At 49.0% G+C, this 23,262-nt stretch overlaps 1 protein-coding gene across 2 annotated transcripts in view; it reads left to right on the forward strand.

The window, feature by feature from the left end:
• The window catches only part of LOC119455941 (ammonium transporter Rh type A), a 45,835-nt gene that overhangs the window by 15,487 nt on the left and 7,086 nt on the right, over positions 1 to 23,262 (forward strand). Inside the window, exons 4-9 of one of the 2 annotated variants that reach the window (XM_049669445.1) lie at positions 539 to 683; positions 3,672 to 3,835; positions 7,236 to 7,373; positions 9,474 to 9,607; positions 20,351 to 20,517; positions 22,172 to 23,251. In XM_049669445.1, the coding sequence (XP_049525402.1) occupies positions 539 to 683; positions 3,672 to 3,835; positions 7,236 to 7,373; positions 9,474 to 9,607; positions 20,351 to 20,517; positions 22,172 to 22,257 (834 nt within the window). In that variant the 3' untranslated portion in view covers positions 22,258 to 23,251. Of the gene's footprint in view, positions 1 to 538; positions 684 to 3,671; positions 3,836 to 7,235; positions 7,374 to 9,473; positions 9,608 to 20,350; positions 20,518 to 22,171; positions 23,252 to 23,262 lie in introns of those variants that run through there. The other variant, XM_037717491.2, reaches the window with a different exon arrangement.

A 23,262-nucleotide genomic window follows, 5' to 3' on the forward strand; every position in this document is an offset into this window, starting at 1 on the left:
TCCATTACCTGGTTCTTAAATGTTTTTTTTTTTCTTGGTGTACCATTTGTACAACTGCGCTTCATAGAACGACTTCTAAGCTGGCTAAGGTGAATGTTGATTCACTTCGTGAATCCATACTTATTTTTGTGCTATTTCTTTAAAATGGTCTTGCTATGATGCAAATGTCTGTCAGACGTGCTATTGAATGCTGATTAATTCGAACTCTCTTTAGTTTGCGAGCAGGCGTGTTCGAGCAGTCGGCACAACTGATGCTCAAAGAATTCTTGAAGAACACCAATGGCAACGAGTGTAGCGCTCATTTCACACCTTCTAAATAAGTTTTTCGCATCGTTTGTCGTGCGTCCGGTATTTTCATGCAGTTTACTATGGCACTTTGGAAGTTAAGACAACCGCTTTTGAGGAGGAGGTATATATGCAGCTCTTCCTGAATCCTTGAAATAAACTGTTCTTAGGCGTCTATAGTTTTTATTGTTAGCATTCATGGGGGTATTCGCAGTTGTCGTTTGCCGAGCTAACAAGTGTCTGTCTATCTCAGGCCGTGGATCCTGGCGGCTCCATTTTCTTGCACACCTTCGGGGCCTACTTCGGCCTGGCACTAGCCTTCGCCCTGCATAGGAAAGACCACTTGAGCCACCGCAACGAGGGATCTTCGTACACTTCTGACGTCTTCGCTATGATTGGTCAGTCGTACTCCGTACGGGTGGTGTGGTCCAAAACAGCGTTTCTACGCGCCGAGGAAATAAAAGCAGCTCAGTTGTAAATGAGTACACGTACCAACGTGTTTCGCGCGTTGTGGGAAATTTCATAGAAACCGTCCAGTTTCATGTGGGGAGGGAAGTGGAACGCGAAGAAACTTCACAGTGCGTCGTGCTGGCTTTTAGTTGGCCTGAGCGGCCTTTGTTTACTTAGACACAAGTGCACATCTTTGTATTGAGTTTATAATGTACGCAGTCTAGTCTATGTCCACAAGATGTACGTTTCCCTCTTATCATTTTGAATTTAATTAGCGGTGTAGTTGACGTGTCCTGAAACAGAGATTGAGGCGCCTGCTGACCCTACTATGCTTCTTATCGTCCCCGCTTTCACGTTTTGTGAATTTCCTGTGCCTTTCAACAGCACAAAAAAAAAAACACGAAAAAACCCCCCACCACGATTCATGTTGAGACTCACGTTATTTACTGCGAGAACGGTGAAACACGGAGAGACATGAACAACACGATCACACTGAATGATGAGCATCCTTTGTTTTGTGTTGTTCGTGTTATTCATGTGTCTTCATGTCGGGCTAGTTGGCCCAACACGGAGCTAGTTGGCTAGCAAGCACCAACTAGCCCAAGACAAGATAGTAAAGCCAAGACGTTCTAGCTCTGTCCAGAACACGGCTTGAGGAGCGGAACATACTGCGTTCGAATTGTCTCCGCCGTGGTGCTGCGAAACAGTTACGACACGGCAGTTCCGTATCGCCACAATACAACGCCAATATCTTCCTTGTTGTTGATGCCCGGCATAAGGCGAGCGGGGGAACCCCCGCCATAGTAATTTCCCGCCTTCGTGATTCCGGGACTTCAAGAACGTCGCTCGGCTTGAAGGGCAGATCTGAAGGGGTCTCGCATCGTTGGTGGGCATCATTAGCCCACGCGAGAATTCAGTCGCGATGCCCCCTCGTTTAGTCATAGAATGACGTAACCATCGCCCCCACGCCACCTCTCTTCGTTCGCTTCTCAGAATGCGCTGTTTCCTCATATGCGCTCTTCGCAAATGTCGTGAGGCACAAACACATCAGTTTGATGGTTTCGTCTTAGCGAAAGGGTCTCATGCTGCTATAATTTATAGAAATCACCTCCCTACGGCAATACTGACAATACTTTTTGGTGTGCGTGCTGTTAAGAGACCACACTAAGCTCGCCATGCGTGCGGTCTAAGGAAGCTCTCAGAGCATTTTATGAACGTAATTTCTGTGCAGCACACTCACAGTATTTCTGCAACGGGCGCCTTCTCAAATCGTGGCCTTTTCAGGGCGCGGCCACGCCCCCGGAACGCTACTGTTCAGAACAACCCTCTTAAAGGATTTTTTTTAATTTCCCTGCTGTGCGTTTTTTCATGCACAAGTAGCGAGAACTGCGCGAGTTGGGACACCTTCATGATCTGTCAGTGCGACGACTGACAAAGACGAACAAGAAGAGACGATCACAGGTGCTGTGTATTAAATGAAGCGTTAATGAAAACACGTGGCCCGTATATACAGCGCGCATTACACCAAAGCGGGAAAACCAAAACTAAAACCAACAACTTGTACAACAGCACTACACACATCACGTGTGATTAAACCTGATTTTAAATGTTTAATTCATCCTCTGTTAGAATGGCGTAGGGCTGACTTACGCATTCGTGCGAGTGCTTATGGATGTGAAAAGCCGCAGCTATCTCGCGCGTCTACTGCTTTCTGTGCCTCATAAATATATCGAAAAGTGGCTGCAGCAACCACAAATGCGACAGTGGCTAGGTAGATGAGAGCTGGGTGTGCCTTTTAAGAAAGTGTCGTGTTCTTTGAGGCGTACGTTGATGAACCGCCCGGTGTGGCCAATGTAGACTTTACCGCAAGAAATTGGAACTTGGTACAGAACGCCGGCACCACAGGGCATTGACCCGGAATTATGCTTGATCGAACAGCCAGTGTACTGACGCGCAGTCCCACCATCACTCATTCCGTCACTCTAACACAGGGTGAGTTTAACTTTTTAAATCAGGTTTAATCACACGTGATGTGTGTGGTGCTGTTATACAAGGTGATGAATTTAGTTATGGTTTTCCCGCATTAGTGCCATCTGTGTTGTATATATTGGCCACATGGTTGCATTAAGGCTTCAGTTAATATACACAGCGCCTATGAACGTCTCTCAATTCTTTTTCGTCTTTGTCTTTTGTTGCGCTGACAGATCATGAATGTATTTTCATGATTGCAACGAAAAAGAATCCCGTTTCAATTATTCAGGCATGTCTCTGTGTCTCGTACATCCAAATGTACCTTGCAATAGAAGCGTTGCTCATTTGTGCTGGTTCTCACGAGGGACTACGAGAGAGAGTGAGAGAGAGTGAGAGAGAGAGAGAGAGGTGGGATTCCGATTCGCATTATGCCTCATAAGCGTCCTGCGCGTGTATCTCGGACCAGGGCAAATTGTTGTGTAACTCAGAAGCCGTCTTGAAGAGCCCAGCTGAATTTCTCCGCGCCATCCTACGATCAGTGCGGATAACAAGTTCAGCTTTCATAATATTCCCGCCATCTTTACGCTTTCCGTGGAACGTACTTAAGCTGGAATAATGGAACGATGTTGTCACACACCTACTCCAAAGTGTTGCTTTGCGTCATTCGGACACTTTTGGTTCGGGCGGTGCTCTGCGGAGCTTAATTAGCAAATGTTTCAGGAGAAATTACTCTACGAAGCAATGAAGAACCAGTGAACGAAGGTAACTCAGAAAACAACGAAGGCGGCATAAAGATCTGCTATGGCGTTAGTTGCATGTGGCCAGTTGCATTACCGTAATGCAAATATATGGTTGCATTGGTTCTGAAGGCACGCTGCTCGCAGGGAAGTGTTGCGACAAAACTGCAAATCAAAGTACCAAAGCTGCAAGTCCTCGGCACAAAAGAAGCCTTTGCACCTTCGCAGGCACGCTCTTCTTGTGGCTGTATTGGCCGAGCTTCAACGCTGCCACGGTCCAAGGCGCCGAGAGGCACCGAGCTGTGATCAACACTTACCTCGCCCTGACGGCGTCATGTCTGACTGCGTTCGCCGCCTCGTCGTGTCTCGACGGCCGAGGAAGACTGGACATGGTCGGTGGCGCAAGTTTCCTTCGAAGACTTGAATGAATGGCGTATGGTGAGAGCGTTGAATCCCCACGGCACTCACTGGGCGCCTGATGCCTCCGTGCACCGTGCCATTTAGTAATGTTCACTACCGTCGCGCTTTTTAGGTCCTGTGCGCACGAAATTCTCGGATAACGACAATCATGCCTATAGACGTAAGCGAAAGTGCGCAAACGCATTAGACAGTATTACTATCGTTGCCGTAATTTAACCTGCATTTTCTTGTTGCTTTATCCCATTTTGCTGTCGTAATGTATACGTAGTGTTAAAAATGTTTTGCAGCGCCTCGCGGCATACTTTTCTGTCAATTGCGTCTTTACACACGTATCGATTTATTTTCGCTTTGTATGCTTTTCATGGATGAACACTGTCTTGTAAAGCTAAGTTTTCTTTGCGGACCCTCCCAGACATTGCTGACCGTTGCCACTGTCGTTGCTGCTATTAGAGAGTTTTAGATTAGGGGGACGCAAGCGTAGGGGCCACCTAGCGCTTGCGTCCCCCTAATCTAAAACTCCCTACTTTCTTGCCGAACTGAACACGTGGGTGCGAGCGCAACTGCGCCAAAAAGCACGTGTGCGCGAAATCACGCGCACGCGTGCTGGTTTCCATTACGTCACAGGCACAGGAATGGAAGCGGGCCAATAATGGACTAGTCAACTTTACCACTGCCCTTGGCGTCGTACTTATCTCTGCGGACACCTCTACTCGCCACTTTTTCCTCAACACATATCGAGAGAGAGATAGAGAAAGACGTTTATTAATAATAAAAAATATGTACATATATTAAAAGGCAACCCGAGTGGTTTTTCCGCCTAGGTGCCTATAGATTAGGCGAATTGTTTCGCTCCTTAATAGGTAGAACAGCAATGGCTTTGCGGGTCCAGGGGTCCCTCCTGGAAGGGTCCAGTCGTCTAGTGTAACGAATGAGCTCTGTAGCCCTACAAGACAGATTCTTCGCAGTGAGGATAGGCCAGGACATGTCCATATCAGACGGTGTGCTGTGGCTGGCTCACCTGTGTCGCAAGTTCCATTGTTTGGGTCAAGCGACTTGTCAAGGTATTGGGCTTTGAACGCAGGCGTGACTGCGGTGCCCACAAGCAGACGACTGGAGTGCCACGCTTTCCCGGCGTGGAAGCCCAGGATTCGACAAACATCGAACATGGCCTTCGCCCTCGTGAATATCACTGTCTATAGGTCTCACAGTGCGCATTCGCATTACCTGCTGTTTGCTTTTCTGCATAGCTTCTTAATGGTGTGATGCATAAACATAAAGGCTACATGACATCATTGTTATGACCTGAGCGGTACATAAGCATAAACGGTGACATTGCAGGAGGAAACGCGTTGCATGTGATGACAACAAAGCCAATTGTACGCATCGCTTCTAGCTTTAAAACATCCATTTAAGCGCTTCAGGAATGATTCGCATCGTAGATATTCCAGCATGCGCGTTGGACCTGCATAATTTTCATATTAATGCAGCTTATTAACTGTCTACATATGCACCTTGCACTCTCACTTATGATGTAGGACATAAATGATAGAAAACCAGTGTACCTTTTGGTGTATAGTGTTATTACGTCTGGCTTGCCAGAGGCCTTTGCGGCACTTTGCCTCGCATTGGTTTTTAGGCTGTATCTTCAACATCCGCCATCTAATGAAATGGCGGATGTGATATGTGAAATCCGGGCAAAACTTCGGTTCTCTGGAACTTCTCATAAGGCTTTCATATTTTGATCAGGGAGGTCACTCGGTATGCGAGCCGTTGGTTTCAGTTAGTTACGGCTTATCACACGTGTATCGTGAGCATAAATCCCACACGTGATTGATGACTGTTAGGTGCCTTATTCGAGCCGATCTCATGCATAGCGTATTTGCGTGTGTTCAACCAGGCCTGCTTCGTATCTTTTGAACGCGTTTCCAGCTGCACTGATTTCCTAAGGAAGGTAATTGTTGTGTGTCTTTTTTTAAGGATTTCATACATGAGTTATGCCGTTGGGCGGCTCATGTCATTTGCTCTAGCTACGGATAACGAATTTGTTCAATGTTTTGTAGATCTATTGTGGAAGAGCAAACTGATTGCCAGAACAACCGCTTGCATTAAAAGCATTTGCATGTATGCAAGAGACCCTACGAGAAATCTAGGGACCCTGCTTTTAGATCACACTTATTTACTCTTTATTGCACGAAACGCAGTGTGCGCATCGTTTTGTAGATGACTGTCTTGGTAAACCAATGTTGACCGATTGGCTTACTTAGAATGTGCATAACAGAAATGTGAATCCCGTAAACGCTTACCACACCAAGGACTTACGTTTGTGAAATAGTGAGAATAGGTTCTTCGAAGAAGCATTTTCTTTACAAATAATACTGATCTAGAAGGGTGTCTTTGCACGTAGCCCGCAGTATAGTGCACGCAAGCGTGAGTTCGGGTACTTCAAGCGTCGATTTCAGCTACCTACCAGACGCCGTGAAGGCAAACTTCAAAATTACTCTGAACATTTTCCACCGATAGTCATAATCATCATCATCAATATTTTTTTTTTTTGTCCGCTGTAGGACGAAGGCCTCTTCTAGCAATCTCAAATTGCTCCCGTCTTGCGCTAGCTGATTCCAACTTGCGCCTGCAAATTTCCTAATTTCATCACCTCCCCTAATTTTCTGCCATCCTCGAATGCGCTTTCCCTTCGCTTGGTCATTCATTCTGTAACCTGTAATGGTCCAACGTTTATTTGCCCTACGCATTACATGACCGGCACAGTTGCATTTTTTCCCTCCTAATGTCAACCAGAATATCGGCTATCGTCATTTGCTCTCTGATCCACACCGTTCTCTTCTTGTCTCTTAACTTTCCGCCTAATATTTTTAGTTAATTCGCTCTTTGCGCAGTCCTAACTTGACCTCTGAGCTCTTTTGTTAGCCTGCAAGTTTCTGCGCCATATGTTAGCACCGGTAGAGTGCAATGATTGTACGCTTTTCTTTTCAACGACTGTAGTAAACTCCCAGTAAGGGTTTTCGGTAATGCCTGCCGTATATACTCCAACCCGTTTTGATTCTTCTGCAAATTTCCTCCTCATGATCAGGGATCTGCTCACGGTCTGTGAGTGATACCGATAGTAAGAGTTAGTAAATGCCATTTTCCGAGTTGCCTGCATATACTAAAAATTTACTTAGCGCACTGCTCAATGAAGTGAAAATTGGTGAGTCGTTTAACTGGAGTACGCGTCTTCGCATGAGAAAGGAACCGTCCTTCTGTGCTCTTCGACGTACTCGTGAATTTTTGTGCGTTTATTACGCCTGAGCACTGCCTCGGATATGTCACAGATTGGCGCATACACTGTGTTTTTTTATGCTTGCTGAATTGCAGGTCCACATTCAGAACTCAACACTATCAGGTGGCGTTGCCATTGGCAGTATTGCGAGCATCCTGGGTGAACCTCACAGCGCCATCATAGTGGGCAGTATAGCCGGAGGAATTTCAGTGTTGGGATACAAGTTCATTACGGTTAGTGAGTTCATCGTTCTTGTAGTTTGTGCATGCCGGCCGCTGTAGAAACGGCTAGCGTGGGTTTTGAATGCTTGACTATTTCGCGTCCCTTGACGTTCGTCTTCGCCCCACAGTTATCGAGTCTCCTAACGCTCGGCTTCTTCGCATAACAGGCACGCAATAGGGGAAGTAGGCATAGCTTGCGAAGCTGCGACAAGACTACGCTGCGCGAGCGCCCATGTACTAGCGTAAGTTATGACCTGAATAGCTTAAGCGTCGTAGAAAGTTGCTTCCATACTAGCGTCACGTGATGAAGGGGATAGCTTAAGCGTGGTAGAAAGTTGCTTCCATACTAGCGTCACGTGACGGCGTACATAGCCCGGGCGCTAGAGGAACTTTCATTCTCCTATTTCACTCCGTTACACCATCGTGCTAGGACCGACCGCGTGCGCGTCGGTGTGGGCCGCGGGACTATCGAATAGAAGGTGTTTCTGCCAACAAAATTTGTCATTTTGTTTTGAATACTCTAATTTTAATAACTGGAGGCAACCGTGGTTAATACGCCGGTATACAGATAGAGATAGAGAAAGACGTTTATTAATAATAAAAAAAAATATGTACCTCACATTACAAAGTTTATTTGGACTTGGGACAAACTGTCAATGTAAGCGGACATCAAATTTTACTTGGACATGTAGCAAACAGTCAATGTAAGTGGCGTTTTATAAAAACTGTCCACGCAATTCATGTCATTGTAACCAGCTTGCCATCAACAGGGACATTTCGTACGTCGGTCAAAGAACATCTCTGCTGAGCGGGGCACGATCGACCGTGGTTCAAATATAGAACTTAGACGCTAGGTCGTTATTTGTAAACATACTCATCGATAGCAGCCAGTTAAGTAAGTGAGGCACTAACATCGCCTTGACACGCTTCTCATTAGGCTGTAGTCTGTCATACTATGAAATGCCAATGCAGTGTAGCTGAATTTCGCATAACGTGCGAAATTCTGCATGTGGGATTCTGCCCACAACTATATCGCTCGAATGAAGACTTCGGACTTCAAGCTATGCCGAACATGAGGACTCCTCACGTGGGCGCTCGCGACTTAGAAGAATGTTACCCCTCCACATGAGAAAGGTCTGCCGCCTCGGCAAGGTCGAATGAGATCTGCGGAAAAGCGGGATCGCGGAATCTCGTGCACGGTTAAATTACCAAACTGGTAAAAGACGTTGTCGCGCTGTGACTCTCATCTCAAATAAAAACGGAGCCAAAAGACCTTTAGACAGACATCACACGGTCACACGCTGATCACACGCATCATCGCGTGTTCTACATCTACCTCTGGGTTCTACATTCTACATCTGTGTTTGATTTCCAGCGCAGTTGCTTCTCCTTTCTACAAATTTGTTTTCCATCTCAGTGAAAATCAAGGCGCAGAGCGTTAGTATAGTAACGCCCGAAACTGAAAGCGCTCCGATTCCGTTAGAGGAACGATATTTATTTAATAAAGAGACGTGAGTAAGGCGCAAATAACGTATTCTCTTGTGTTTACGGAACTGTGTGTCTCTTAGTGTTCTTCGCTCTTTTCTGTGATTTCCTTTACTCTTGTGCGGAAATTCGTAGCTGTTTGTGATATATGACTGTCTCAGTGTTTTCGTGCTCTTAGTTTTCCTTTCCTTGCGTAGGCGGAGTAGCTGGCGCCTTTAAAGACGCCAACCTCCACTTAAATTACATATAAAGACAAAGTACTGGCGCATTACAGATAGGCCTATCGTCACCGCGAGTCAGGGCCTATGGGGCTCTGGAATTCGAATATTACGCGAATGGCTTTTAAAGCTGACCCATAGTCCCCTGTATTTTCTTTGATCCCAGTGAATGTTGGCCTTTACTGCAGCTCAACTGACGTAGCAAGCCCTTCCATTCAATACGCAAACATTCATATGGAGAGCTCGCAGCGCTGTCATGCGGGAGCTGTATCTGCTCTCTGAACACCGAGCGTTCGCTGACACGCATGTATAGCAGAGGCAGCGCGAGCTCTCCCTTGCCTTTCTTTAGCACTTGTGTTGGATGGAAATCTGTTCTCACTCTCCGGGCTCACTCTCCGCTGTCTTGCAGCCTTTCCTGTCTCGCCGCTGGAGCGTGCACGACACATGCGGCGTGCACAACTTACACGGCATGCCGGGACTGCTCGCCGGTGTTAGCAGCATCATACTGGCGGCCACAACGTCCCAGGAGTCTCATGGCGACAGGTGAGCGCTCGTGTGCGAGAGATAAACCCAGGCAGGTAACAGGGTAGTAAAATATGTTATTGGACCAATTGGCTGAAGGCTAGAGCACGGCCACTGGATAAAATAAAAAGAAAAAAACACCGGCGGGATATTGTACCATGGATCACATTCATGTCATCAATAAAGTAATCGATAATAATGCGGAGTACCATAAACCTCTCTATATGGCTTTCATAGATTATGAAGAGACATTTGATTCAGTAGAGATAGCAGCAGTCATGCAGGCATTGCGTAATCAAGGAGTGCGTATACATAGACCCTAATATATACGTAAATTTTCGCTCACGGAAATTCCGCCGGCGCCGACACCTGATTTTCTGTGACAGGGGGCCCTTAACGCTATCTCGTTATCAAGAGTGCGAGCGAGAGTCATGTAGAACGCAGATGTCGAGGCGCCAAGGTTTTACTGATGAGGATAGAGGGAAGCAAACTACAAGCTTAATGGTCTGTGATCGGAAATATAAACAGATCTCGAGATGGAGGTAAAGTTATCACATCAGATTGTGAGACACACTGAGGTAAGCCAGTGCACTCTGCACACCTTTCTCTCATTGGAGCCGAGTGTTTGCAGGCGTTGCCAGTACTGCTATATCTTTAGAAGCCTCCATGCTTACTCTGAATAGTTTGCAGATTTCGTCGGCATATCTAATTAGCATTATGGACAACCGTAACGTAAAGATCTAGCAATAAAACTCTTTAAGATTCCTTCATATCCTTTAACCTAACATCTTCAAAGGGACGGCAAGTATACTGTGCCTGAAACTGTCCTGCTGAAATGTCTGCTACTAAATGGATATTGAAAGAAGGTGTTAGTGATATCGAGAGAGAAATGTAAACATCTATTAAGGTGAAAGCCTTATATGCCTTAGGGAGCCTACATGCAAGCACAGCGCTTGCATGTAGGCTCCCTAATATGCCTCATCGCACAATGACCTCCAAACAAGCTTGAAAAAAAAAAACACCGCATATCCACGAAGTGAATGATGCTGAGTGGGCGAAGCACCGGGGGATCATTAGGGTAACCGTGAATCCCCCCCCCCCCCCCACACACACACATATATATATATATATATATATATATATATATATATATATATATAGCACCAACGACGCAACGCGCAGAGCTGCTGCCGACGCCAGGTTTCGGCAGGTTTCGACCAGTCAGTCCCCGGCAAGTTTGGAGGCGCAGGTTGGCCGTGACGTCACCGGGGATATAAAGCTCGGAGCCGCCGCCACGGCGGCAGAACTCTCGTTGACTCTGTGGCGAGTACATGTAGCCTTGACATGGGACAACCAAAGAAGATCCGGACACCCGAAGAAGAAGCTGCTCATCTTGAAGCGCGTCGCGCGGCTAAGCGAGAATCTGCGCGTCAGCGGCGAGTCGATTCGGAATACCGTGTCTAGCAGTACTTAGCATTTCCTAGCAAAACTTAGCCAAGCCTAGTGAAACCTGGAAGAAGCTAGGTCGATCACTAGCTCCGCTGTTTACTCTAGCCTTGCACCAGTGCCACTGCTGCAAGCTGCCCACATTTTTTTTTTTTCGTGTGAGGTTGCTCTCTGTGTTTTGGCATGCTTTTTTTTGCGTGCAAGTTGCGCCGCTCCTTTTTTGCGCGCCAGTAATGAGAGCAAGCGACGAGCCCGTTCTCAATCCAACTCTCGCTGACGCTCGCGGTATGCAACCTCTTCCTCAGGAGTATGCACTACTCGTGGTCTTACCATGGTCGCATCGCAGCCCAGCTACTATGCGCGTCAGAGCTGCGACGCGCGTTCGTTATGTGAAAGAGCGCACTGCACAGAAACACCTTCTCTTATGCCCATCGCCTCTCCTCCTCGTGCTCAGCGCGGCCTCTTATTGGTCGCATCCTTCCCCCAGCGCACCTCTACTCCTCTGCTGGTCACGTGACCTGCCCTCCCCCGCCGCGGCTCTCAACCTCTCCTGGTCACGTGACCTGTGTGGCACCGCCGGACAGGCAGACGGCGAAGGGTCGACTTAAAACAACTACGCTGTTAAAAAACGTCGCTGGATAAAAAAAAAAAGATGTGCTCTGCCGCGTCACGCGGGCTGCAATGGGAGCGAACGTGACAGCCGTAGTTGGATTCTCGGTCGCTCGCCTGGGCCGAACGGCGCTAGTCATCGGCGATGGAACCCGTCGGCTTCCACGGGCGAAGGCGTACCAAGCGCGTTCCAGACGCATTTTCTATGCCGATCCCACACAACAGGCCCGACGTGTGGCGCCGTGGTGAATCACACCGGTTTCGAAGCAGGCGGCAGGCCTAACCTTTTATTGCGATAGCAATTATATGGACACTCCAAAGCAGATTTCTGCCGTCGGCGTCACCGTCGTCGTCGCTGTCGCTGTCGCCGTGAGGTTCCGCATGACGTCAATGGAGATGAAATCGTCGCCGCGCGCCGAACGCTGTATGTGCGAGTGAAAGGGGGCAAGGGACGCGCGCTTTCACGGGGAGTGAACGCACGGCGAACAAACGCGCGTTCTGCGCCGTGCTCCCTGAAGGGCTGCAGAAGTACGCGTCTCTTTCCTCCTTTACAATCACCATATATGTAGAGAAAACGCGCCTTCTTCCGACGCGCGAAAGGCCTTGTGGGGGGGGGGGGGGGAGGGCAGGGGGGGGGAAGGGAGGCGATGTTTAGCTGCGGCACCAAGTGCCTATTTATATCAGGGGCTCCGGCAACAGTCACCAACGCCGCACGCATTTTGTGCGAACGCGGGCAAAACGCCGACGGCGTCGACAACAGTTCTGCGTGTTGCCGGTGCTGCTGCATGTCGAAGTTTATACAGCTTGTGATGAAGAAGACGTGCAACATGTTCTGCAGATGATGCACACCACCAGCAGTAGCAGCATCGTGATCGCTCCGCAAAAGACGACGCCGAAGTTACCGCTAAGAGCGCTGCCCGACGTAACTGTTTAGCCGCCCGTTCTGTGCCAGTCTATCCGAAGGACCTACATCTACGCCTGCATCAATAAACCTCATTTCAATTGGTGGAGGTGCTGGGTACGACCTGCCAAGCTTCCATCCTGGAACTCCGCACCCGTACGCTTCGTCCCGCTATGCCCGAAGACGCAACCACGCCCCCACCGTCCACGGCCCTGCCATCCACGGCCCCGCCGTCCACGGCCCCTCCGTTCACGGCCCCTCCGCCCGTCATCTGCTCCGGGGTGCCTTACCTGAGGGATCCGGTGGTCTTCAGCGGCACCGACGACAGTGATGTGGAGGACTGGCTATCGACTTATGATAGGGTAAGCGTCCCCAACCGATGGGATGACACCGCTAAACTGAACAATGTCATCTTCTATCTTTCAAACGTGGCTCATCTGTGGTTTAAAAACCACGAGAAAGATTTTCCCACCTGGTCTGCATTCAAGGCCGCCCTCATAGATGTGTTCGGACGCCCCGCCGTGCGCCAGTTGCGCGCTGAACAGCGTTTGCGCCAGCGCGCCCAGCAGCCGGGCGAGTCGTTCACAAGCTACATTGAGGACGTTCTCGACCTCTCGAAGCGCGTCAATGCCTCGATGCCCGAGTCTGACAGAATCAAGCACATCTTGAAAGGCATTGACGATGACGTCTTTCAGATGCTTCTTGCAAAAAACCCGACCAGCGTAGCGGAACTCATCAAACTGTGTCAGAGCTACGATGAACTCCGGAAACAGCGGGCCTTGACTCGTCGCCTGGTTACTAACGACGACAGCCTCGCAGGCCTGGCCGTCCACTCGGACCAGTCAACACTGCTGCCACAGCTCCAGGCGTTCATACGCGAGGAAGTTGCTCGGCAGCTCTCACTGGTGCAGTTTGCTCAGCAACAGCCCCAGCCCCGTCCTGCTCCTTACCTGTCACCCGCTATTCGGCAGGCGATCGAAGCAGAAATTGCCGACGCTGTGCCAGTGTCCCCTCAGTCGCATCCGGTAGCTGCTCCTCTCACGTACGCCGACGTCGTCGCACGGCCTCGAACGCACCCTGCTTTCACACCGCGTCAACCACTGCACGCGCCGACCCCACCCCGCGCCCCTGGCGCTGGCCCCATGGCCACAAACCCTTGGCGTACTCCTGACGACAAACCAATTTGCTTTGCCTGTGGCCGCCCCGGACATATCGCTCGCTACTGTCGCCGCCGCATGCCGTTGGCCGTCTCATATGGCTATGAACCAACGACTCGCTATGCCGACCAGCCACCGCTCCGCTACACTCCAGGATCACCTCCAAGAGCTCCTGATCGTCAAGCGTCCTTCGACCGACGATCTCCGTCACCACGTCGGCGCTCTCTCTCCCCAATGCGTCGTCGTCCCATGCCTTCAGAAGAGGAAAACTAAACGCCGCAGTTCATGAGGCAAGAACTGCGTCGCCGTCACAGCGTCCAAGTCCTCACAATTCTCCGTCGAATGTACTTGCTGTTTCTGTTGAGGGAGTGTCAACTCTTGCCCTTGTGGACACTGGTGCCGCCGTTTCTGTAATAAATGAAAGACTCTGTCGCTCCATCCGGAAAGTTACGACGCCAGTTGCGGGTGTAGCCCTCCGTACCGCAACAGCGCAGCATGTTCAGCCGTTAGCAGCTTGTACGGCCCGAGTTGTAATTGAGGACATGATGTACATTATTGAGTTCATTGTGCTGCCATCCTGCTCTCACGACGTCATTCTTGGATGGGATTTTCTCTCGCGACACAAAGCCATCATCGACTGCCAGCGGGCCGAAGTCGAACTTTCTTCTTTGTGCAACCTCCATTCCGACGATTCTCCCGAACATCCCCCTAAATTAGTCGTCGCTGAGGAGACCGACATTCCTCCGCACGCCGCTGTTGTTTTACCTGTGTCTTGTGGATGCATCTATGACGCCACTGTTTTGTTCGCCCCTTCTGAGACCTTCATCGCAAAAAATACTGTACTGCTTCCCTTCGCGACCCTCGATTTTTCGGCTGGTTTCAGCCATATTTTCGTATGCAACCTTTTGTCCGCTCCGCTCACATTGCTCCGTGGCCAGTATCTCGGCCATGTCCAAGCCATTCAGTCCCTGTACATCGTCGACGTGCCCGATGCTACTTCTCGCGACGACCTTACTGACATCTGCACTCTTTCTGCTTCCGACAAGTCCTGCACCGACATCTTTATACCATCCATAGCTGACGGCCTTACACCAGAGCAGCGTTCGGAGCTTATCGCCGTCCTGTACCATTTTCGTTCTTCTTTCGACGCTATTCAGCCTTCCCTTGGACGCACGTCAACTGTCACGCACCACATCGACACGGGCTCCCATTCACCACTGATAAAGCTACTATCATTACTCCGTATAGCTGTCTAGAAATTTGCTATCGCAATTGATGCTTCGCCTTTCAGGTGAAGCTGCGACCACTTTGTTTTTTACAGCGTAGCTGTTTATGCGGAACATTTGCCGTCGTTGTTCGACTTCGCTAAAATGGGTAGTAAGTGGTTCATGAGGAAAGGGAAAGGTTGACGCTATCTTCTAAAATGGGCAACGTGACCTAGCGGGAGAGGAGAGAAAAAAGTTGTCGCAGTTTCACCTGAAAGGTGAAGCATCAATTGCGATAGCAAATTTGAAGAGAGCTATACGGAATAATGATAGTAGCTTTTTCAGCTGTATAAACTTGGACATGCAGCAGTACCGGCAACACGCAGAACTGTTGTCGACGCCGTCGGCGTTTTGCCCGCGTTCGCTCAAAATGCGTGCGGCGTTGGTGACTGTTGCCGGAGCCTCTGATATAAATAAGCACTTGGTGCCGCAGCTAAATAAACGTCGCCTCCCTTCCCTCCCTCCCCCCCCCCCCCCCACCTCCCCCATGGCCTGTCGCGCGTCGGAAGAAGGCACGTTTGCTCTACATATATGGTGATTGTAGAGGAGGAAAGAGACGCCTACTTCTGCAGCCCTTAAGGGAGCACAGCGCAGAACGCGCGTTTGTTCTCCGCCGTGCGTTCACTCCCCGTGAAAGCGCGCGTCCCTCGCGCCCTTTTACTCGCACATACAGCGTTCGGCGCGAAGGTTGACGCTATCTTCTGCAGCCCTTGAGGGAGCACGGCTCAGCGCCAAAATCATCATCATCGGCGACAATTTCATCTCCATTGACGTCATACGGAACCTCACGGCGACGGCGACGGCGACGGCAGAAATCTGCTTTTGAGTGTCCATATAATTGCTATCGCAATAAAAGAAGAGCTCAACAGGGGGAAAGGGGTTGAGTGACCCCTTTCCACCTGTGAGAATGCTGTGAGAGGGTGCGGATGAAAAAGAGAACGGGGAGGGGGGGTTGACGTAAGTCGCGCCATCCAATACTCGCGTTGGAGGGGGAGAGCGTGAGGCGCGCCAACCAATGGCGGTGTAGAAAAAAAGTAGGTCAACGGACGAGTGGGGTGCGAGAGAATTTCGCGTTAGTACTGGGCGCGTTAAGTTAAGGCGCTCGAGCGCGCTCTAGCCAGCAGAGCGCGCTCTTTTAAACTTAACGGCTAAAAAGCGACTTCCGGTGCGTGATTACGGAGCGCGCTCTACGCGCTCCACCCTGTAGACGGTGCGCGAGAGCACGCGCCTGCTACGACTTCCGGAAAAATGACGTATTTCCGGCTCTTTCCACTTATGCAAGTCCGTGCTCCTTGCCCACTCGTTCCTGCCGCCGCTGCGCAGCCGCGCGTCTGCTCCAAGGCATGAACGGGAACTTCGCGTGTTGGCGCGGTTTGAGCTTATCACGAATCGAAAATGACGGCGCGATCATTACTTGCCAGACGCTCAGGTACGTAACCGAACAGTCGCAGTTTGGCGCCTTCTCGTCGCTACGTTCATGTGTATGATTTCTTCAGGTCCTCATGGTATCATGGAAGATGTTGGGGCACTGCTCCTTGAATTGTGTGTATGTGTATCTGGGCGCAAGGTTGGTCACATAATCCTGGATGCCTCGCATCATAAGGCTTTCTGTCCTCTTGCGATCGGCAATCGAGCGCGTTCCTCGCTCGCATCTTTGCGAGCGAGGAACGCACCATCAGTCAGCATACCGCGGAGCAGAAATAAATCCTCTGACAGGGTACCTCTGAGAACACCACGAACAGCTTGCATCGCATACATAAGCCGCTGCTGCTGCGTCCGTCGCTGCGCGTCAAGTTCTTCTAGCTGTTCATCGTCTATCAAAAACTGCAGTAGGGTGTTTATCGGCGGCGCCATCTTCAAAAAGCGCGCGCAATGCGATAGCGGTCGCGGAAGCAACATAACATTCGCCAGACGGCGCGTTCGTGCGCCCGAAAGTACCCGAAAGCAGTCGGCGAATATCGCCGTTAAGTTAAGCTCCGAAGGCGTCGCACTCGAGCGCACTCGAGCGTGCTCCTTTGGAGTTCGGAGCGCGCTAACTTAACGCGCCCATTGGTTGTATATACAGAGCTTTGGTCAAGGACTCGAGCGTCATTTGCTTCTTTTTGATCCCCCCTCTCTCTCTCTCTTGTCCGGGAACGTCGTAGAAAAATAGCGTGAGGAACGCGCTAGGAACGCTGTCGCCCGTGGACGCCAACGCGTCCCATCCCCGCAAGTAGCGCCGTTCGGGCCATCCAAGCGGCCGTGAATACACAGCTTCGCTGTTCGACCATCTTCACGGAGTGGAAGGGACGGTGATATTTTACAGCGAAGCTGTTACGGGCTAGGTTCCAGGAGGTCGCATCCGTTGACCGATTGGCGTGTACAATTTTGGCTCCATGTGCGTGGTTGTTTGGCTCCATGTGCGTGGCGGTTTCCCGCCAGTTGTGCCTTAGCACAGGTGTCAAAACGGATGATGGATGGCCCTTTGTTATACCCCACGCCACCGCTGATGCCTCTTTCACAAGTGTCGCGATACTCGGCGGCGGCACGTTCCACCAATCGTTGTGCTTCTTTGTCTCGTGACATACAGATCGCGCTGTTATCAGCAGTTGCCCTTTGGACTCGCTATGGGACGGACGCTCGTTTAACCACATCTTCCGGGATCCTGACGTCAGGATCCTGACTATGCCGTGCAGTGTGCCGCGGCTATGAACGCTGTGGCTCATACGCTAGTCTATGACGATGGGGCGGACTTGGCGTAACAAACGCAATACTTGGCCATCGCGCCGGGCGAAGACAAGACGCTGCTGTCCTTGCTCTTTGACGAACATGGCGAAGACGCTCAATATAGTCAATAAGGCTAATACATGAATTCACTATAGCAATATTCACTATAGCAGACCCACCACAGTCACGTACAGCTTTGCTGGCTTCCATCTTCACAGTTGTGGAAGGGCTCGGAATTTTTTAAATGCGAAGCATTTTTTGGCGAACATTTGCCACTTTGACAGTATCTATCTAGCCGCATACGTCTTGGGTCTCTCATGGTCGTTTCGTTAACTTGGTAGGTACCCAATTTGGCGTAGTATGACAAGAGTGTATGACGAACATAAATGATAGGTCATGACATGAATATCATCACATGTGTGTCATGTAGATCATGAAACAGCCACCTCCGTCTTGGTGCTCTCATGGTCATTTCGTTAACTTGGTATGTAACTAGAATGGGTTGGACATGGGTACTAAGTGAAGGAAACACTAAAGGATGATGGGAGAAGTCATAGTCATGAGCTTGACTCAGAAAAAAATGACAATGACTCAGAAAAAATGATTAACACTCAAAAACCCCTGGAGTGGGTTCGGACGTGGGCACTAAGTGAAGGAAACTCTAAAGTATGATGGTAGAAGTCTTGTCATCAGATGACTCAGCAAAAATGACAATGACTCAGCGAAAATGATTAACACTCAAAAACCACTGCAATGGGTTCATACGTGGAAACTAAGTGAAGGAAACACTAAAGCATGATGGTAGAAATCATAGCCATAAGCATGACTAAGCAAAAATGACAATGACTCAGCGAAAAAAGATTAACAGTCAAAACCACTGAAATGGGTTTGGACATAAATGATGGGTCATGACATGCGTATCATGTAGGTCATGAACCATGCACCCCACCCGCCTACGCCTCGGTGCTCCCATGGTCGTTTCGTTACCTTGGTACGCTCCCCGCACACTGCTTCGCATAATATCGATTACCACAAAGCGTGGGATCTGCCGGCTTTTTTTATCCAGATCCTGCGGCCGTGGCTAGAGGATGCATATTAGTGCGATGTGAAAAAAAAAAAGAATTGGGAAGGAATGAGTTCTGTTTCTTCCTGCTCTCTCCTTAAGTGTTTGTTTTTCACGTCACGCTACTGTGCTTATCTTTGTAAAAGAGTGACCTTTATTATTTCCTCGTTTTTGAAGACAAGGTCTTCTCAACAGAATTCACACGGGTTACGCGTATCTAGAATCTGGGTATCTTGTAACGAGTTCCAGAAGAAAACTGCCCTTGTATGCTTCCACAGCGTCGTATCGAGTTGCAAGAGGTATCGAAATGTAGGTCTCAACGATATAAGAAACGAGAATTAGTCCCAGAGTAGGTACAACTTAAGGTACGGCCCTAATTAGTACCAATAAAGTCGAAAATTAGCCACATTACACCATAGACTGCACGGCTCCGGGATCGGCCCACCTGGCATCCTGGTAAAAAAATAAGAAAATAAACGGGTCGACCAAGTTTCGACGATAAAGAAGACAACGTCGACGTTCATCATCATCAGCCTATATTTATGTCCACTGCAGGACGAAGGCCTCTCCCTGTGGTCTCCATTACCCCTGTCTTGCGCTAGCTGATTTCAACTTGAGCCAGCAAATTTCCTAACTTTATCACCCCACCTAGTTTTCTGCCGTCCTCGACTGCACTTCCCTTCTATTGTTATCCATTCTATAACTCTAGTGGTCCTCCGGTTATCCACCCTACGCATTACATGGCCTGCCCAGCTCTATTTTTCCCCTCTTTATGCCAACTAGAATATCGGCTATCCCCGTTTGCTCTCTGATCCACACCGCTCTCTTCCTGTCTCTTAACGTTAGGATTAACATTTTTCGTTCAATCGCTCTTTCTGCGGTCCTTAGCTTGTTCTCGAGCTTCCTTGTTAACCCCCAAGTTTCTGCCCCACATGTTAGCACCGGTAGAATGCAATGATTGTACACTTTTCTTTTCAACGACAGTGGTAAGCTCGTAGTCACGATTTGGCAATGCCTGCCGTATGCACTCCAACCCAATAACGTCGACGTTATTGCTCGTGAAATGCAATACAAATAAGATACGAAATCAGTGAATAATGAACATGAAAAAAAAGGACAGAGTCAGAACAGACAGATTTAATCAGCATTTAATCAACGGATCACTTGAACTATCATGTACGTCGACCTTGTCTACTTTTCGTCGACACTTGGTTGACCCTTTCTTTTGTAATTTTTGGGGAGAGGGTGATAAATTGCCGGTGTTTGTATTTCTTTGTACTGAAGTGTGGTAACTAGATATAGAATAAAGCATAACGCATCGCTACAAAATAGCAGCCCTGCAATCGAATAATTGTCACGAGATCAGTGAGCAGGGGAGCTACGACCCAAGTCGGATAGCGTTTCACAAGCTGCGCAGCTAGCTTCACGTTTCCTTTGCTCACCTCCGACGCGGTGTGTACTATGCCGATTCTCAGCCATGATGAGAGGGTCTTAGGCGCGTGGCTGACATCGTGCCACTCGCGTAACACTCGACCACTTTGTATACTAAGCGGTCATCTGGTCACGGACAGCTATAGTTGCTGTGAAAGGCTTACGCTGCATCCACATTTTTCGCAGATTATTCTCCATCTATCCGGCGAGGGCGTCCGTGTTCAACGTGACCGACGGTCATGGCTTCAACGTGACTTATGGGCTGGGCCGGTCCGCCGGAGAACAGGCCGCCTTCCAGCTCTGGGCTCTGCTCGCCACATTAGCCATCGCCATCTCCGGAGGCCTGGCCACAGGTGACTCTTTCATTGATTTGAGAAGCCACGTTGACGGGAATGCGCAATTACGGAGTACGGTTTGATATTTCCTTAAAGTGATATAATATGCGGGAATGTGCACCGCCTTTAAGCATCATGTGGTGCGTTAATGCTGCCCGCGTCTGCGCTGTAGGCCTCCATCGTGAGCTGCGTGATGCAGCTAAGTGGAGCTCAAATGTATTCGGTCACACATTCGTGGTGATGTTCTCGCACACCCTCTAGTTACGGAGCGTTATGAGTATATGTCACACACCCTGTGAACGAAGTGCCAACGCCGGGCCAAATTCCAAAGCCGACTTGCCAGCTTCCGAAAATAACCCCTCGAAAGCAAGGACAAATAATAAGTGGCCCTCTGGTGCGCCATCGAATGCCGGTTGTGTTCCAAAAACCGAGTCAGAGCCCAGAGTTGTCAAAACACAACAAAATATATTTTTCAAGCAAGGCAGTTACATACACACCTGCACACTTCGGCTAGACACATCGAAATACAATTCAGATGGGTATTAACAAAACACTGGAAATTAATTAACGACAAGCACTAAGAGTCCAACACATAAAGTACAGAATGAATAGGAACACAAAGTGTCCAATCGTATTCACCCGTGTTGGTCTTGAGCCAGACGATCTCGGCATAGCTCGAGGCAAATCTCAAATAAGGAAATTCTGCCGGAAATGCAGACGCTCCAGGAACTGGTCGGTTGGCTTGCCGGGGAATCCCCTTCTTCCGCAGACGGTCAGTCTTCACGTCACATCTCTTCACCGGCGCGGTCTGATCCCCCTTCTGATTCCCGCGCGGCGTTTTTATTACCTTCGCCGGCGCTTCTAGAACCTTCGGAGGGAGTCGTGATCCCGTAGCATGAACACAGCCTGGGAAGCTTCTAGACGTTTCTCGCGTTTTCGACAGCGGCCGTCGGAGCGTCGTCGAGGAGGGTAGTGACTCTTCCGTAGGCGAAAGCCGGCTGTTTTATTCCCTCTCTCTCTCTCTCTGCTCGCCATGCACGGGGTCTGAGAGGGTGTTTCGGCGCGCGCCCTCTCTCTCGACACCGTAACCTTCGCGTATCTTGTGAAAGCTTCTAGACTCTGTTGATTGTGTCAGCTGTCTGTGGCGTATGCGCTATCTCCCTCTGTCGAAGCTGCCGCGGGGCCGACTTGCTCCGTTGTGGGGTTGGCTGATGCGCAGCGCGCGCTTTGATTTAGCGCACTTTTGTGACAGTATACATGGTGCTAAATGGATGCAATGGAGGGTGTAAACACGACAAACGCCCTTTTACTGTGTGGCGCGAATATCTTGAATATGGTGCCATTCTTTGCTTCGCGGAACACATAGAAGCACGGTGAACGCACGCTTCGTAAACAACTTAATTACGTTCGCAGTTTCGGAGCTTGCGCGGCCTGCTATTTTCGTGGTACCCTGGTCTTTGTGCGAATTAAGATCAACCTATTGGCGTTGCTTGTTTACGCAATGGTAAGCTAAACGGGCGGCGTAGCTGCTTAATTGGTTTAAACATGAGGTGTTATTGACACCCAATAACCTCTTCTGTTTACCTCACAACAACTAACGCCCGTAGCCAAGCTTTGTGTCTCAATATTGGAAAGTGCCTGTCAAAATAGTAACCTGTTTATCAACGAACAGTGGTCATCGGTTGGCTGATTCAGCACATACAACTCGACCCCCCGAAACAATACCACGCATATAACGTGTACCAAATATTGAGGTAAAATGCTTGACTTCCTATTTCTATGTTTAGAACTCACTTCGGCTTCACTCTCACCCAGATAGTGATGAGCTAAACAATCTACTTTGTCAGCTCGCCTGTGGGGACATCATTCATTCGGCTTGTTCGATTGAGTATTTAAATATACAGGAGGGTCCTATGTCGTTCATATTTGTTTATGAACTGTCTTATATCGATGTCTTCAGGGCCTCGATGGTGTTACAGAAGTGAGAGGGCGCAGTACAGTAACTGAAATGCAATACAAATGCTGAAGATGAAGATCAAAATGCTAAATACTCATCAATAAACTTCACAAAAGAATTCGCGTACATTAGTGCAACAATATAGCGGGAAAATGGCCCAAATCATTACTCGCCATGGTACGAATGAGTCAAAATATTGGTTCATACGATAATCTGAAACGTGTGCTTTATGGTGATTGTCCATATGACGTGAAACAAGTCAATAAACGAGAAAATAAACTCGTTTTTAGACATGGGCTATAGAAAACCAGATGGAATGCTCTGTCAGTGATGATTATCAGTTTCGTTATTAATTATTATCGATCTTAACGAAGCTTTTCGCGTGGTTCATGCATGTGTGCATAATTTTGCCGGCAACATCCTTACAGCTATGACGAAAAGTGGTCCAGTGGCCTACCTTTCTCATCATTCGCAACGCCATACGCGATATCTCGCTCTCTCTCTTTCTCTTTTTCCTCGGCGGAAATCAGGCGTCCACTGCTGTATCATGTCTAGCTTCCGCTGTCATAAGCAGTCAGGAAAATAATATATTTTCTGCAGAACCATTACGATTATGACTTGGTTAGCCAAGGTACACATATGCAGGCCTTGGAAGGGAGCAAAATTGTGATTCTTTCTTAACGCTCTCGTTAAAGGAGAATCAACGAGCGAACTTTCGTTGAAAGAATGTTCGTTAGGTGAACGTTCGCAATGCAAAGAACGTTCTCATTCGTTTTTTTTTAAATGTCGTTCATACCGTTGTGGCA

Source organism: Dermacentor silvarum, chromosome 6, assembly GCF_013339745.2.
Source record: "Dermacentor silvarum isolate Dsil-2018 chromosome 6, BIME_Dsil_1.4, whole genome shotgun sequence".
In the NCBI taxonomy this organism is placed as follows: Eukaryota; Metazoa; Arthropoda; class Arachnida; order Ixodida; family Ixodidae; genus Dermacentor; species Dermacentor silvarum.